Raw genomic sequence first — 17094 nt, forward strand, 5'->3', positions numbered from 1 at the left:
AGCGTCAGGGGCGCCTGAACTGACATGTGCAGGAGTGATGTGTACCAATGCTGGCGCGGCCACGCCAAAGCTATCAAGATTACCCTCGCATGGTCCCTGCGAATCTTCAAGAGCACCCTGTGTATCGGGGGAACGGAGGGAAGGCGTAGAGTCTGGCGTGGACCACCACATAGGTGCACGCCGCCATGTGGCCCAACAGCCGAAGGCACACTCGTGCCGTGGTTACCGGGGTGCGGCGCAGTCCAAGGATAAGCTCGGAAATCGCCCGGAACCTGGAGTCCGGCAGATACGCTTTGGCGTGAGTGGAGTCCAGAACCGCTTCTATGAACTCTATGCGTTGTGTCGGAGATGGGGTAGACTTGGCCTCGTTCAAGAGGAGGCCGAGGTCAAGAAAGGTCCGCCTGATGAACGACACCTGTGTCTCTACCTGTTCCTTGGAGCGTCCCTTTATAAGCCAGTCATCCAGGTAGGGGAATACCTGGATGCCCTGCCTGTGCAGGAAGGCGGCCATAACCGCCATGCACTTCGTGAAGACCCTGGGAGCAGCTGACAGGCCGAACGGGAGCACCGTGAACTGCAGGTGGGCTTTGGCCACGACGAACCTGAGGTACCGACGGTGTCGGGGAATTATGGCAATGTGGAAATAGGCATCCTTTAAGTCGAGGGCGGCATACCAATCTCCTGGATCCAGGGAGGGAATAATCGAGGATGGGGAGACCATGTGGAACTTGAGTTTCCGTACAAACTTGTTCAGCCGCCGCAGGTCTAGGATGGGTCTTAGGCCCCCTTTCGCCTTCGGTATCAGGAAATATCGGGAGTAGAAGCCTTTGCCCCTGAGCTCCCGAGGGACTTTCTCCACCGCCCCCGCCCCCGTGAGGGACTGCACTTCTTGAGTTAGAAGTTGCTCATGAGATGGGTCCCTGAAGAGGGACGGGGAGGGGAGGCTGGTGGGGCGGGAGGGAGGAGAACTGGATAGAATATCCCCTCTCTACTGTGCGGAGCACCTATTTGTCCAACGTGATTCAGGACCAGGCACGGTAGAAGGGGGACAGACGTGACCCAAAGGTAGGGGTGGAAGGATCCAGAGTCTCGATTGGTAGGTCTCCCTCGACCGTACCATTAAATAGGGGGTCTAGGCCCCGATGGTGAGAGCTACTGTTAGTCTTCTCTGATTTCCTGGGACATTCTTGATTCTTCTCCCACAAGTGAAATTGGTATTTGACCATTACTGCTTGACAATTGGCCACATGCATGTTTAAAGAAGCTGACAAAATTATTTTCTTCCTAGAGAGTCCAACTTTTTTCCTTCTTCATCACAAGGAGTTGAGTGCTGAAGACCTGACCCGGCTCTTTGAACTGATGCTGCTACCACAAGAGAATTAGGTTGAGGGTGCACATGAAAACAGGAGAATCTTTCCTGTGGGACCTGATATAGTTTATCAGCCTTTTTAAAAACTGATTCACCTGGGACAAAAGAAATTTTGCTGGTTACCGGAGACCTCACAATATGGGCAATGAAATCTTACTCTTTGCAGTAGAACCCAAAATATCAAAAATTGGATGTGTGGCTTCTTCCAAAGCTATTGATGGTAATTTTAAAGTTAATGCCATTCTACCCACTAGCTCATGAAATTGAGTTACGTTCTCAGAAGAAGACAATGCTGTAGTTGCACCTCCATTTTCATCAGAAGATGAGCCACTGTCCAGCTCCATATCTTACTGCAGAAATTCTTGTACGGGAGATGTTCTCTGATGCTCCTCCTCAAATAATGTCTCCTGTGGGCAAGATTGGGAACATTCTCTTGTGTGAGATCTGGACCCTTCAGTTCTGGTAAAAGATGTATTGGCACAGAAGATTCTTGCTTCCTGGAGTGATAATAGTAAGTAGGGGGTTGGCCAATATGAGCAAGGAACCCACGGCCAATTCTGCCAGTCATCCCAATCCTATCTAACATCCCTTGTTTGGAACACAGGGTGCCAAGGAGGAAAATTCTGATCTGAAAATGGTCAGGCCGTAGGCATACTTGTGGGAACAGGCTCTACATCTTATAGTGAAATCAATCCCTCACTCAATACTGAAGCTTGGTCCTGCTAGTGAAGGCAGGGGGCTGGACTCGATGACCTTTCAAGGTCCCTTCCAGTTCTAGGAGATTGGTATATCTCCAATTATTAAAAAACAGGGGGGAGGGATAGCTCAGTGGTTTGAGCATTGGCCTGCTAAACCCAGGGTTGTGAGTTCAATCCTTGAGGGGGCCACTTAGGGATCTGGGGCAAAAATTGGTCCTGCTAGTGAAGGCAGGGGGGCTGGACTCAATGACCTTTCAAGGTTCCTTCCAATTCTAGGAGATTGGTATGTCTCCTATTTTAAAAAAAAAAAAAAAAAAAAAAAAGCTGCAGGTGAAATGACTGCAATAGGAAACTAGATCATGTAGAGTGGTGACAAATCTTTTAACATTCCAGTTGGAGTCATAGGTGGTGGAATAGGTCCTGGAGATTCTCCACGTCTGTTTCATCTATTTATCACAAGAATCCCGAGAAATGATTGGATCTGTTAGTAGATGTGGGTCTGAGTGAATCCACACAATGACATTAGTGTGCTGCTGAGCTGATGTGTGCAGATCCAGTGATCTTTCCTTTTGATCTGTATCTCTAGAACGACCTATAGGTCTACTGTCTTTTGGTCTTGGATCCATACGTGAACAGTCTGATGAACTGCAAGAGGTATGTTTTAATTTAGCTTCCATTTGCCTCTCAACTGAGGTAGCCAGTTCTGATAAGTTACTCGGATGTCTGTCTGAAACTGGTTCCAAAGAAAAACGTATTCATTTTGGAGCTGGATCTGAAAGTTTAGGAATAGTCCGATTTGAGAATTTGGAACTGGAGCTTGGTGTCAAGATGGAAGCTTTCGTTGTTGCAATTTTATTGGATCTGGATGTAGTCTGAGCTGATTCAGGCTGCCTCTCCTTATTTTCAGATCCTTTAGAGTTCTCAGATCCCAGAGGCTTGACAGAAAGGCCTCTTATAATAAAAGGGCCTGAAGTCTATTGCGTCTCTCTTTCAGACCCAAGGTGTGAAAGTGCTACAGATAGCTCAATGTGCTGGGGAATGGCTCTCCCCCAAACACTTTAGACACCAAACTTGTGAATCAGATGCAGGGAAGACTACAGAGCAAGATGGGCACCACTTAAACCCTTGTTTCTTCATGCTGGGATCGGCCATACCAAACAATAACATTATTCCCTACATGTATGGTCTAGTCTAAATCGAGCCTAATTTATCCTAAAACTAACTAGCCAGAGACTACTATCTTTAAAAACTATTAACAGATAAAGGCACTATCTACCAGTGGATCTGAGATCCGGTGGGTCATGTCCTGTTGCTGCTGTCGTTGGAAGGAACTGAAGCAGCAACAGTGCGATGTCCCCTTTATACTCATGCCCTCAAAATATACTCAAGCACTCAACAGGGAGGTTAAGGGAGCACTGCGACTAGAAGGTCTACCCAGGGGCGGCTCTAGAAAGTAGGCTGCCCCAAGCAGCGCGGAGCGCTGCGCCGCCCTTCCCCGGTCCCGCGGCGGGTCCCCTCTTCCCGCGGCTCCGGTTGAGCTCCTGCCGACGTGCCTGCGGCAGGTCCACCGGAGTCCGGGACGAGCGGACCTGCCGCAGTCATGCCTGAGTCGTCCCGGGCTCCGGTGGACCTGCCGCCGGCATGCCGGCGGGAGCTCCACTGGAGCCAAATGCCGCCCCCCCGGGAAACGGCCGCCCCAAGCGCCTGCTTGGCGCGCTGGGGTCTAGAGCCGCCCCTAGGTCTACCATCCTGCTGCCTGTCAGCACAAGTCCCAAAAGTGTGAATATGCAAAAGACACTCAAAGGAGAATTTTAATGATCATTTCAATGAATTTATGAGGTTCAGAAGCAAGTTTCACTGGTCTCTAATTGCCTGGAGCACCCTTGTGCCTTTCTTAAATAAAGGTACAGCATTTGCTACCCTCTAAAACTCTAATATACAGCTCATTTTAATGAGCGATTGTATATTTTTGCTAGCAATTCAGACACCTTGTTTCTCCTTCAGAGCTCTTGTGGATATATCAGCAAGAAAGCATATAAACAGCAGTTTTCAGAAAACTACTCACCCCCTTATTTCATGAATAAGCCAGATACCTTGGTTTTTCCAAAAGTACGCTCTGATTATGGGGCAAGGAAACGAAAACAGAGTACAAAATGTTCTGTTCCAACAGCCTTTGGAATGCTTAAATCTAATCTTTCATGCCCTGATGAACTTGAACTATTTGCCTCAGTTCTTATGACACTGGGTCCTCACACACTGGCAGTTGCTCTCTAGAGAGCAAGTGTAAAGTTATGCCCAAGAAACTAGCTCTGTGCATAAGGGCATTAAGTCCAATGACACTTTCCATTCTACAGGAACTTTGATAAAATACAATTTATGTACTCAAAGTGTCCCAAGCCATAGTATTTGCTTGGCTTGTACCTTCCTCCATCAATCACTGGAAATGACCAGCTTTGGCCTGACACGGCATTTACAGTAAGAGCAGTCATGAATCACATTTCAGGATTCCAAGGTCTACTCTTTGGACAATCCTGCTTAGCAAAGCAGCCTTACAATGCACAGGACTTCAGTCAAACAAGTATGCTTTTACCTCTTTTCCCCTTCCATAAATAATGCCTTTGAATGAAAGGGGCTCTCAGTGTCCTTTTTATGGAGGAAAGGGGAGAGAGGGTAGCGATTTAAGAAAAAGAGAAGTTATTTACTTCTGCAGTAAATGTAGTTCTTCAAGATGTATCCACTATGGGGGCTTCACTTCAGGTGTGTGAGCGCCCCAAGCACCTTTGATCAGAGATTTTTGTTAGCAGCGTTTGTGCATGTATCCGATGCATCCTTGTGCTGTGCACTGAGGCTACACAGGGCTGCATGGGCAATCCACCCTCAGTTCCTTCTCAAAATGCAAAGTCTCTCAGAGGGAATGTGAAAGCAGAGGGGGTGGAGCACCCACAGGGAAGCATCTCAAAGAACTACAGTTATTACATGGGGTGAGCAACTTCTTTGAGTAGTGTCCCTATGGGTGCTCCACTTCAGGTAACTCCCAAGCAGTGTCCTCCTAGAGATGAGAGAGCTTCAGATTTGTGTCCAGATCTGAAAACAACTGCATTGCCAACTGCTGCTTTGGTTCTGGAGGCATGGGCAAAGGCAAAGTGCTTACAGAAGGTATATATTGAAGACCATGTAGCGGCTCTACAGATCTCAGTTACTGGAACATATTTAAGTAGTGCCATAGATGTTGACTGCAACCGTGTAGAGTGGGCTATTACCTGAGAAGGAGGTTGAATGCTGCCCCCCCCCAAAACATGCAATAATACACTCCAAGATCTGAGTGGAGACTGTGGATTCTGTCAATCTGTCTGCAATGGAAACAAATGGACTAGGAAACCTCCAAAATGATTTAGTCCTATCTAGATAGATGGCCAATGCTCATCTGACATATAAGGTATGGAAGGAAGCCTCCTGTCTGCAATTATGTGATTTTTTGGGGAGTTAATGGTCAGAATAAGATGAAAATTGGGTGACACCTTAGGTAGTAATTTAGCGTGTGGACGTAATGAAAATTGTCCTTTCAGAAAACTGTGCAAGGAGGGTCTGCCATTAAGTCCCCAACTTCTGACTCTTTGGGCCATGTGATAGCCATCAAAAAGGCAATATTCAGACACAAGTTCAGTAAGAAGCTGGTTGCCATTAGTTCAAAGGGAGGTCTTGTGAGACATGTAAGAGCTATCCTAAACTGGAGTGAAGACTTTCACTTGAGGGAAAAGGTTCTTCAATCCTCTGATGAACCTTACATTTGTTGGATGAGCAAGCACTGAAAACTCTTCCACTGGGGAAATGAAAGGCCGCTATGGCAAACAAGTAAACCTCGACCAAGTTAGATGATAATGCTGTTTTCTTCAGTTGCAGCAGGTAACCAAGATAACTGAGACTGAGGAAGAGTCAAGTGCGAGTCTTTGAAGTTCACACCAATGGCTAAATCTTTTCCACTTTTGAAGGTAAATATTTCAGGTAGATTCTTTCCTACTGTTTAATAACACCTGCTGTACCTCTGCAGAACAGGTAGACTCTAACCCCGCAAACCATCAAGGAGCTACATCTTGAGGCAGAGAACTCTTAGGTTGGGATGAAGTAATTGACCAGAGTCTTGGGAGATGAGATGAGGGATGATCGGAAGCTTGATTGCTGGAGAGGGGGACAGGTGAAATAGGTAAGATACTACGCTTGTCCTGCTGGATTTTATTCACCACCTTCAGTATCATACATGGTGGGGGGAAAACACACAGAACAGTCCCTTCATCTCAGGCAGGAGGAAGGCATCCCTCAGGGAACTTTGGCCTAGACCAGGGGTCGGCAATCTTTCAGAAGTGGTGTGCCGAATCTTCATTTATTCACTCTAATTTAAGGTTTTCCGTGCCAGTAATACATTTTAACGTTTTTAGAAGGTCTCTTTCTATAAGTTTATAATATATAACTAAACTATTGTTGTATGTAAAGTAAATAAGGTTTTTTAAATGTTTAAGAAGCTTCATTTAAAATTAAATTAAAATGCAGAGCTCCCTGGACTGGTGGCCAGGACCTGGGCAGTGTGAGTGCCACTGAAAATCAGCTCGCGTGCCGCCTTCGGCACCCGTACCATAGGTTGCCTACCCTTGGCCTAGACCCTGTCGTGAACAGAACATACAAAACTTTCTGTTGATGGAGGTGGTGAAGAGGTCCACTTCTGGAAATCTCCAACTTTGAAATATGCCCTGGAGGGTAAAAGAGTCCAACTCCCATTTGTAGTCCTAGGAAAAGCGTCTGCTAAAAGCATCGGCCTGGTATTTTGAATACCAAAGAAGTACACTGCCGAAATATGTATTTGATGGATTATATACCAGTTCTGCAGCTTTATTACTTCGAGACACAGAGAGGGGATCTTGCTCCTCCTTGACAGAAAACATGCAGGTCATACTGTCAGTCATGACCCTGATTAACTTGTCCCTAATAAGAGGCAGAAAGTGAAGGCAGGCATTTCTGACCAGCCTAAGTTTCAACAAGTTGATGTAGAGAATGCTTTCTTGAGATGACCATTTGCCCTGGATTGTTTGAGTGTTGAGATGTGCTCCCCATCCCAACAGAAATGCTTCTATTGTTACAGTGACCATTGAGATTGGTCCCAGAAAGGGAACTCCTGCATCGATGTTGTGATAATCTTTCTACCAGTCTAGGGAATCTTTCACCTGGTGGGGAACCGAAACTTGTTTGTCTAAGTTGTGTCTGTTTGGGGAGTAGATTGCTCTGAGCTACCCCTGGAAGCAACAAAGGCATCATCTTGAATGATCTGTTAGCACAGTGCAAGCTGCCACATGTCCTAAGACCTGGAGGCAGTTTCTCACTGAGGTTTGAGGGCTCTCTTGAACAGTCCTGACACGATCTGACAGTGTTCGCAATCTGTCCATGGGAAGGTAGGTCCTGGCTACCAACAAATCCAAGGATGCAACAAGAACTGTATTTTCTGTACAGGAGTCAAAATGGATTTCTTGACATTGAGCCAGAGACCTAGTTTCATGAACAGAAAAAGGGCCTTCTGCATGGCTCACAGCACTGACCCTTGAACAGCCATTGCCAAGGTACAGGAACACTATAATTGCCTCAATTACCATTAGAACCTTTGAAAAAACACTCTGCACCAAGGAGAGTCTGAAAGGGACCACCTGATATTGAAAATGATCCTGACCTATAACAATATTTTCTGTGAGATGGGTGTCTCACTATATGGAAATATGAGTCTTGTAGGTTGAGCGCAAAAAGCCAATCCCGTGAATTTAATGAAGGAATTCTAGCTCCCAGAGTCACCATCCTGAACTTCTGAAACTTTCTAAAATTGGTCTCCATCCTCTATTTTTCTTTGGTACAAGAAAGTACTTTGAGAGGAAAACTTTTCCCTTGTGTAGAGAAGGGACAGGCTTTATCACTCCTAAATGAAGAAATGAGTTTGTTTTCAGTCTCAGCAAGAGCTTGTAAGAGGGGTCCCTGAAGATAGAAGGGGGTGGAAAGGAGGGAGGGAGGTAAAGTGAATGGTGTTGCCTGATGTTACAATCTCCAAGACTCATGTCTGTAGTAATCTGTTTCCATACATGCTGAAAATGGGAAAGTCAGTCTCCAAAACGGGAGGGGGGGGGGCACGGCAAAATGTTGCAGCTACTGAACTAAAAAATGGGGAGGATTTGAGCCCTCAACCAAATTGTCAAAACTGATGTCTCAATGACTACACCCTTGTTGTGTATTTGGGACAGCTAGATCTTCCTCTGGAACCTGTTTGTTTTTTTTTGCGGGGGGGGGGGTAGGGAGGTGGGAGGGGAAGAGGGGAAAGAGGTAAAAGGGGGAGGGTTCAGTGTGTCTTTGGAACCCAGAGAATTGGATCGGACAGGGTATCTGGAAGGTTTGTGATCTACCAGATTTTCTTTTGTTCATCAGTGCGTAAATTCCCAGAGATCAGGAAGCGGCCCTGGAGTCTTACAAAGTGTGCAGGGATTTTTCTGTTTTCTCTGAAAACATCTTCAGACCATCAAAAGGGAGGTCCTCTATAATGTTCTACACCTATCTAGGGAACCTGAACAGTTAGAGCCAGGATGCTCTACACCTAACTATTGCTGTAGACACAGAATAGACCCCAGTGTATGCCAGATTTAGGCCTGGTCTACACTAGGCGTTTAAATCGGTTTTAGGAGCGTAAAACCGATTTAACGCCACAACCGTCCACACTAGGAGGCACCTTATATCGATTTTAATGGCTCTTTAAATCGGTTTCTGTACTCCTGCCCGACGAGAGGAGTAGCGCTAATATCGGTATTAACATATCGGAATAGGGTTAGTGTGGCCGCAATCGACGGTATTGGCCTCCGGGAGCTATCCCACAGTGCACCACTGACCGCTCTGGACAGCATTCTCAACTCGGATGCACTGGCCAGGTAGACAGGAAAAGCCCCGCGAACTTTTGAAATTCATTTCCTGCTTCGACAGCGTGGAGAGCTCATCATCACAGGTGACCACGCACAGCTCATCAGCACAGTTAACAATGCTGTCTCCTGAGAATCGAAAAAGAGCCCCAGCATGGACCGCTCGGGAGGTAATGGATCTGATCGCTATATGGGGAGATGATTCAGTGCTAACAGAACTGCGTTCCAAAAGACGAAATGAAAAAGTATTTGAAAGAATTTCTAAGGCGATGACGGATAAAGGCCACAGCAGGGACTCCGTGCAGTGCAGAGTGAAAGTTAAGGAGCTCAGACAAGCCTACCAGAAAACCAAAGAAGCAAACGGAAGGTCCAGGGCAGGTCGAAAAACATGCCGCTTCTATGCTGAGCTGCACGCAATTTTAGGGGGCTGCGCCACAAGTACCCCACCCCTGACCGTGGATTCCGAGGTGGGGGTTGTAATCTCTGCCATGTCTGAGGATTATGCAGACGGGGAAGATGAAGAGGAAGAAGAAGAGGAAGACCTCGCAGAGAGCACACAGCACTCCGTGAACCCCAGCAGCCAGGAGCTTTTTATCACCCTGACGGAATTACCCTGCTCCCAGCCCTCACAAGCAACTATTCCAGAGAATGACGCCCTGGAAGGGAGCTCTGGTGAGTGTACCTTTGCAAATAGCAAACAGTGTTTTTTAAGCAAGCCTTTTTTAATGATTGATTTGCCCAGAGGACTTGGGATGCATTCGCAGACAGTATAGTTACTTAGAAAAGTTTGTTAACATGTCCGGGGATTGAGAGGAAATCCTCCAGGGACATCTCGATGAAGCGCTCCTGTAGGTACTCCAGAAGCCTTTGCAGAAGGTTTCTGGGCAAGGCATCCTTGTTCCGCCCACCATGGTAGGACACTTTACCATGCCATGCATGTAGCAAGTAATCAGGTATCATTGCGTGGCAAAGCATCGCAGCGTATGGTCCCGGGGACTGCTGGCATTCAAGAAGCATCCGCTCTTTATCTTGTTCTGTTATCCTCAGCAAAGTGATATCGTTCAGGATAACCTGGTTAAAAATCAGGAATTTAAGTAAGGGGGGTGGCCATTTTTCTACTGGTTTCGTGGAATGCAGCAGCTTAAAAAAGACACTTTCCTGCACGTAGCGGGGAGGGGAGGAGTGAAATGCCGATGATCTTTTCTGTTTGGTCACCGGTGGGTGGGGAGGGGGAAGGTTGTTGATTAGCAGGTAGCTAGCGTGGTATTAGCCATGCGTTGGGGGGGAGGGGTAAATCACTGAGACAGTGGCTTACCATGGCCGCATGCAAGCTGAATTCTGATGCCTGGACCTGATGTGTCTGTGAGATCTGTAAACCCAGAGCTGCAAGCGGTCACTATTAAGATGAAAATGCGACCTTGTAGGGAAATCACATGTGCTAGGTGAATAGTGATGTTCACTGTGAAACAGTATAACCATTGTTCTGTAAAATGTATCTTTCTAAATATTTATCTCCCTCATGCAGCTGCAAATTTTTCAACCATCCCTCCTCCATCCCAAAGGCTAGCACAGATAAGGCGGAGGAAAAGAAGACGCGAGATGAGATGTTCTCGGATATTATGGAAGTTACACGCAATGAAAGAGCTCATCTGAATGAATGGAAGGACGTGGTTTCAAATTACAGGAAAGAGGCCAGTGAACGTGAGGACAGGAGGGACAACCGAGATGAGAGGTGGCGACAGGAAGACCGGCAGGAAAATCAGCGGTGGCGGCAGGAAGATCAGCGGTGGCGGGATGCAACTCTGGGGCTGCTGCGTGATCAAACTGACATGCTCCGGTGTCTTGTGGAGCTTCAGGAACGGCAGCAGGATCACAGAGTGCCGCTGCAGCCCCTGTATAACCACCCTCCCCCCTCACCATGTTCCTTAGCCTCCTCACCCAGACGTGTAAGAACGCGTGGGGGGAGGCTCCATGCACCCGCCCACTCCACCCCTGTGGACAGCCCAACCAGAAGGATGCCGTTACTCTGAATTTTTTTTTAATGGCCTTCTCCATCCCTCCTTTCCTCCTCCCAAAGCAAACCCTTACTTCTCTCCTCTTTTTATAATGAATCAATAAAGAATTCATGCTTTTTAAATATAAGTGACTTTATTTGCATAAGTAAGCTGTACTCGAAGGGGGAGGGGGAGTTGCTTACAGGGACTGAGTCAATCAAGGGGGTTGGGTGTTCATCAACAAACACAGCAGTCACACTGTACCCTGGCCATTGATGAAGCTCGTTTTCAAAGCTTCTCTGATGCGCACCGCTTCCTGGTGTGCTCTTCTAATCTCCCTGGTGTCTGGCTGCGCGTAATCAGTGGCCAGGTGATTTGCCTCAGCCTCCCACCCGCCATAAAGGTCTCCCCATTACTCTCACAGAGATTATGGAGAATACAGCAAGCAGCAATAACATAGGGGACATTGGTTTGGCTGAGGTCTGAGCGAGTCAGTAATGTGCGCCAGCGAGCCTTTAAACGGCCAAATGCACATTCCACCACCATTCTGCACTTGCTCAGCCTGTAATTGAACAGATCCTGACCACTGTCCAGGCTGCCTGTGTATGGCTTCATGAGCCATGGCATCAAGGGGTAGGCTGGGTCCCCCAGGATAACGACAGGCATTTCAACATCCCCAACTGTTATTTTCTGGTCTGGGAAGTAAGTCCCTTGCTGCAGCCGTTTAAACAGAGTAGTGCTTCTGAATACGCGAGCGTCATGAACCCTCCCTGGCCATCCCACGTGGATGTTTGTGAAACGCCCTTGTGATCCACCAGTGCTTGCAGCACCATTGAAAAGTACCCCTTCCGGTTTACGTACTGGGTGCCCTGGTGCTGCGGTGCCAAGATAGGGATATGGGTTCCATCTATCGCCCCCCCACAGTTAGGGAATCCCATTGCAGCAAAGCCATCCACTATGGCCTGCACGTTTCCCAGAGTCACAACCTTTGTAGCAGCAGCTTAGTGATTGCTTTGGCTACTTGCATCACAGCAGCCCCACAGTAGATTTTCCAACTCCAAATTGATTCCCGACTGACCGGTAGCTGTCTGGCGTTGCAAGCTTCCACAGGGCTATCGCCACTCGCTTCTCTACTGTGAGGGCTGCTCTCATCTTGGTATTATGGCGTTTCAGGGCAGGGGCAAGCAAGTCACAAAGTTCCATGAAAGTGCCCTTAAGCATGCGAAAGTTTCGCAGCCACTGGGAATCGTCCCACACCTGCAACACAATGCGGTCCCACCAGTCAGTGCTTGTTTCCGGGCCCAAAATCGGCGTTCAATGGATAGAATCTGCCCCATTACCATCAGGATCTCCAAAGCGCAGGGGCCCGCGGTTTGAGAGAATTCTGTGTCCACGTCCTCATCACTGTCATCGCCGCGCTGCCGTATCCGCCTCTTACTCGCCTCGGTTCGAAGGTCCTGGTTCAGCATATACTGCACGAGAGTGCGCGAGGTGTTTAAAACATCCACGATTGCGGTATGGAGCTGAGCAGGGTCCATGCTTGCTGTGCTATGGCGTCTGCACGGTTCACCAAGCAAAGCAAAAAAGGCGCGAAACGGTTGTCTGCCGCTGTCAGGGAGGGAGGGAGGGGTGAGGCTGTACCCAGAACCACCCGCGACAATGATTTTTGCCCCATCAGGCACTGGGATCTCAACCCGGAAATGCCAAGGGGCGGGGGAGGCTGCGGGAACTATGGGATAGCTACGGGATAGCTACCCACAGTGCAACGCTCCAGAAATTGACGCTAGCCTCGGACCATGGACGCACACCACCGATTTAATGTGTTTAGTGTGGCCGCGCGCACTCGATTTTATAAAATCTGTTTTACAAAACCGGTTTATGCAAATTCGGAATAGTCCCGTAGTGTAGACGTACCCTTAGGGATGTTTTAAGGGATGTCTTGGCAAGCAACTGTCCCTCGGCAATGATGGCCTGAAATTTCTCCCTTTGCTCCAGTGGAAGGTGCTCAATAAAAACAATAAATCTGGTATAGCAATTATATTTTGCCATGATTTGGTAACTAGTGATCTGGAATTGTAGAATAACAGATGAGTAGGACTTTTGTCCAGAAAGGTCCAGGCACTTCTGGTCTTTATCATACACTGTCAACCTGATGTGGTATTGTTTTCCCTGCTCAGCCCCTGCATCAACCACCAGAGAATTAGGTGAGGAATGGGAGAATAAATACTTGTAGTTGTTAGTAAGAACATAATACCCATTTTATGAGGTCCTGGATTTGCTGGAAATTGTCACCACAGACAGTTGGGGAGACATTACTGCTGCATGTGGTGATGATGATGAGTAGATGGTAGTTTGAGGGGTAGCATCCTTATATGCCCTGGCCTCCTCCTCCTCGAACATCTCCTCCTGCTGAGGAATGGGCTGTAGTGGAGGAGGTTATGCCCCTATAGTCCCAGACGGTGGGGCTCAATGTCTTTAACAACTGTTGTTGGTATGCTGCCCAGGATGACCATTGTGGGGGACCATACAGGAGAGGAGGTAGTAACCAAGGTTTGTTTGTAGAGGTAGACAGTAGCAGAGATTTAGAGCATTCCAAGGTGGGCATTGATGGAGTCAGATACTTAGGCTTCTATGATGCCGAAGAACCCTTTGGGGGAGATACCAGCTTAGCACCAGGTCCAATGGTACTGGTTTGGAGAAGTGTCTCTCCTTTATTGTGGCTAGACAGTACAAAGCACTCCCGGAGCCATGTTTGTTCTTCGAAAAGCACCAGAATTTTCCTGCCCCGCTGATATCTCTACAGTATTGGGTTGAGAGGTTGAAGTTTCTGAGACCCTTGACCTACAGGGAGATCAACATCTTTTTGGAGCAGGTTCCTTCTGAAGGAAGTCAGAGCTCCTCTTCCTGGGATCTTTTGAGGAGGTCTCTGGAGTCTTCCCATTTCTGGGGGACTGCTGAGCCAAGGCCGAAGGGGAGTTAGGATCTGCCCAGAGACTGGTATGTGTGTGTGTGTGTGGGGGGGGGAGGTATGTGGCGGGGGGAAAGAGAATGAGATTCTCCTGACCTGGCTCTGGAGTCGGGCAAAGGAAATGCTCCATCGTTAGTAGCCTCAACTTAATCTAAGTGGGGCAGTGTTTGAACCCTGGCAAGCTGGGAATGCCCTCCCAAGGAAAGTGAGCCTCCCCAGATGGAGGAGAGAAGGAAAAAAAACCTATCCTCTCAACTATTACATTAAACTAATCTAACCAACAAACTAGGAGAGAGCTAAACCAAACTAGCAAGCATAAGAAAAAAACTTTAGCCAAGGCACACTCAATGTGGAGATGTTAAAGCTCCATCACAGGCTGAGGCGGTCAAGAAGGAACTGAGGGTGGTTTACCTATCAGTGCAAGGCACAAGGAAACATAATGGGTGCATGTGTGGGCTGAATGGACACTGCTAATGAAAATCTCTGATTGAAGGCACATGGGGTGCACGCACAGCTGAAGTAAAGCAACCATACGAACAATACTCGAAGAACAACTCTTTTTGGAAGGAAAATTAGAGAGTAAACGAAGAACACTCACCGATATCAGAAAAACTTTGACTCCCTGGTCCTCTGTATCCATGGCTGTGATACGGATACTCTTTTCACTGGCTTTGTCAATCTGCATCTGAGCCCAGAGCTTGGTGTTCAGGATTAACCTGAGACTCCCCTGAGTCCGCATTACTAGAACCAACGTACAAAGTAAATTAGCGGGAGACATTGGACATTTGGACATCGCAGAAGACTCCAAGTAAGAACCCTATTGTCACTTTCAGAACATATATTTTTTAAAAGGAGAGTCCTGTTTATATACAGCTTGCACGTCTCTTCAAAACAAGTAGCAAAGGGGAAAAACACTGAGAAAGCATAACTAGAAGAATCAGACCTGAGTAGCTTCATTACATTGCTGAAGGAATGTAGAGGAGCCAGAGAGGACACCAGAGTCAGCCCCAAAGTCTCTATTTATATATTACAGACTAGAGATGGAAAACTCCAGCTTCCAGAAAGCATAGGATCATTCCCTAGCATATATTTACTAATCTTTAAAGACTGTGTGTTTATCGATGCATAAGACACGGTGAGGAATTCATAAAATCTTTATATTATATTCACTGCCAAAGAATCAGAGGGGTAGCCCTGTTAGTCTGTATCCATGCATCTGAAGAAGTGGGTTTTTTACCCAAGAAAGCTTATGCCCAAATAAATCTGTTAGTCTTTAAGGTGCCACTGGACTCCTCATTGCTTTTACTGCCAAAGAACTTTGTTAATGCAGTAAAAGTTATCTAGCAATGCCTTGTGTCTTTCTAGAACGTGAACAGTGGCTAAATTAAAATCTCTTAAAATCAGAAGAGATAAGGTAATGTCTCCACACCTCTATACAGCTGATTGCCCCACTTGCCCCCACCTCTGGGCGGCCCTGAATAGGACAGGGTTAAAGCTGTGGAATGGAGGGTTGTGGTGTAGGAGACGTTACCTTCACTCTGTATTTTCTGGTTTTCCAAGGTTTAAGTTTAGCCACCCTTTGGGGTGACTGGGTGAAATGTAATGGGCTGTGGTATACAGGAGGTCAAACTAGATGACCTAATAGCCCCTTCTGGACTTACTCTGTGACTCTATTTAAGTTCTGGAAGGGTACAAGGCAGTGCTTGGCAACCTTCAGCCTGTGCTAACAACATTTGTTGGCAACGAATTCCCTTTAAAAAAAGAAAGAAAAAGGTAGTAGTGAGAAGGGCATGAGTGATGGGCATCCGTTGAGGTGGTTTCTTGGGCACACCTTGCTACCAACTCATCTATCAGCTCTGCCCTCCTCAGTGGCCTCTTCATACTCTTCGTCAGACTGGAGGGCCACAGGGAGGAGGAAAAAAGGTCCAATCTGATCAAGTAATCTCAGAATGGTGCAGATTAGTGCCATAGTTTGAGCCACAGACGGGTGCAAAAAAGTTATAAAAACTGGAAAATTTTCTTGATCAGTCTCAGTCCCCCACTCCAGGTGTTGTATCTCAGGATCCACTTAACTAAGTTACCCAAATTTGAACAGCTAATTGCTACGCCATGGCCCAATGAGACACAGCAATTTTCAAAACAATATGACTACAAATGTAGATTTTAGAGCACTTACATTTATTTTTCAATCTGCTCAACCTAATGCACCTTTAATATATCAAGGAAAAGTACACTATATATGACTTAATCCACAGTTAGCTGTTTAAGAAACAGCCACAGCCTAACAACAGATGTCAACAACTTTAAGCAGCTACATTATACACCCCCACAAAATATGCAGCTGCATAAACCAAAAAAAAATGGCAGCACCTACCAGAGAGATCTTGATTTCTTAAACCATGATGCTTATTGTCATATAGTATATTTAATTTCCTATTCAGCTATTTATGTTGCAATGCCACAGAAGCAGGAATGATATTTTCTACCCTAAATCAAGCTGTACATTTAGTTTACACATTAGCAACCACAGGAAAACCTGGGAGAAGGCTGATATTAGGAGACAAAGTTATAGAGACATGTTTTTCTACAGATGTAAATATGTGGTTAAGTGGTTAGATATTCAGGATATAAGAACTTCTAGCCACCAATCTTCCAATTGCTGAAGACTGCTTGATTTTAAAGGACAAACATTCAACAGAAATAACTATGTTCTTTATGCTTTTAGGAATTTGTTACCTGCAGTGGGATAACCAGCAGCTTGGCAATCACTGCCCCAAATCTGCAAAGAGATCCCATCTTCGCTTTAGGAAATCTACACTAAATCTGTCCAAAATTCAGGATTTCTGGCTTGTAAGCAAACTGGAAATCCCCCAAAATATGTGTTTCAGATACACCAACACACGACGTTTCAGAAATGCAATTTTCTCCCTGGAACCAGCAGACAGTGAGTGAAACTGTATGCTATGTTATAGACATGTCAGTTCCTAGATAATAAAGAGACAAGGTGGATGAGGGAATATCTTTTACTGGACCAACTTTTGTTGGTGAGAGAAGCTACATACCTTGTCTCATTGAGTCAAACTGACATTCTCAATTTCACTCAGCAGCTGCCAGGGCTCCCAGGATCTGCACC

General features: G+C 46.7%; 1 protein-coding gene across 3 annotated transcripts in view; it reads right to left on the reverse strand.

Annotated features, from left to right (window-relative positions):
- RANBP3 (RAN binding protein 3) overlaps positions 1 to 17094 on the reverse strand; it is a 224602-nt gene that overhangs the window by 26296 nt on the left and 181212 nt on the right. For all 3 annotated transcript variants that reach the window (XM_039515887.1, XM_039515886.1, XM_039515888.1), the window contains one exon: positions 14560 to 14702. In XM_039515887.1, the coding sequence (XP_039371821.1) occupies positions 14560 to 14702 (143 nt within the window). The remainder of the gene's footprint in view (positions 1 to 14559; positions 14703 to 17094) is intronic.

The sequence above is a fragment of the Mauremys reevesii genome, linkage group 26 (assembly GCF_016161935.1).
Source record: "Mauremys reevesii isolate NIE-2019 linkage group 26, ASM1616193v1, whole genome shotgun sequence".
Classification (NCBI taxonomy): domain Eukaryota; kingdom Metazoa; phylum Chordata; order Testudines; family Geoemydidae; genus Mauremys; species Mauremys reevesii.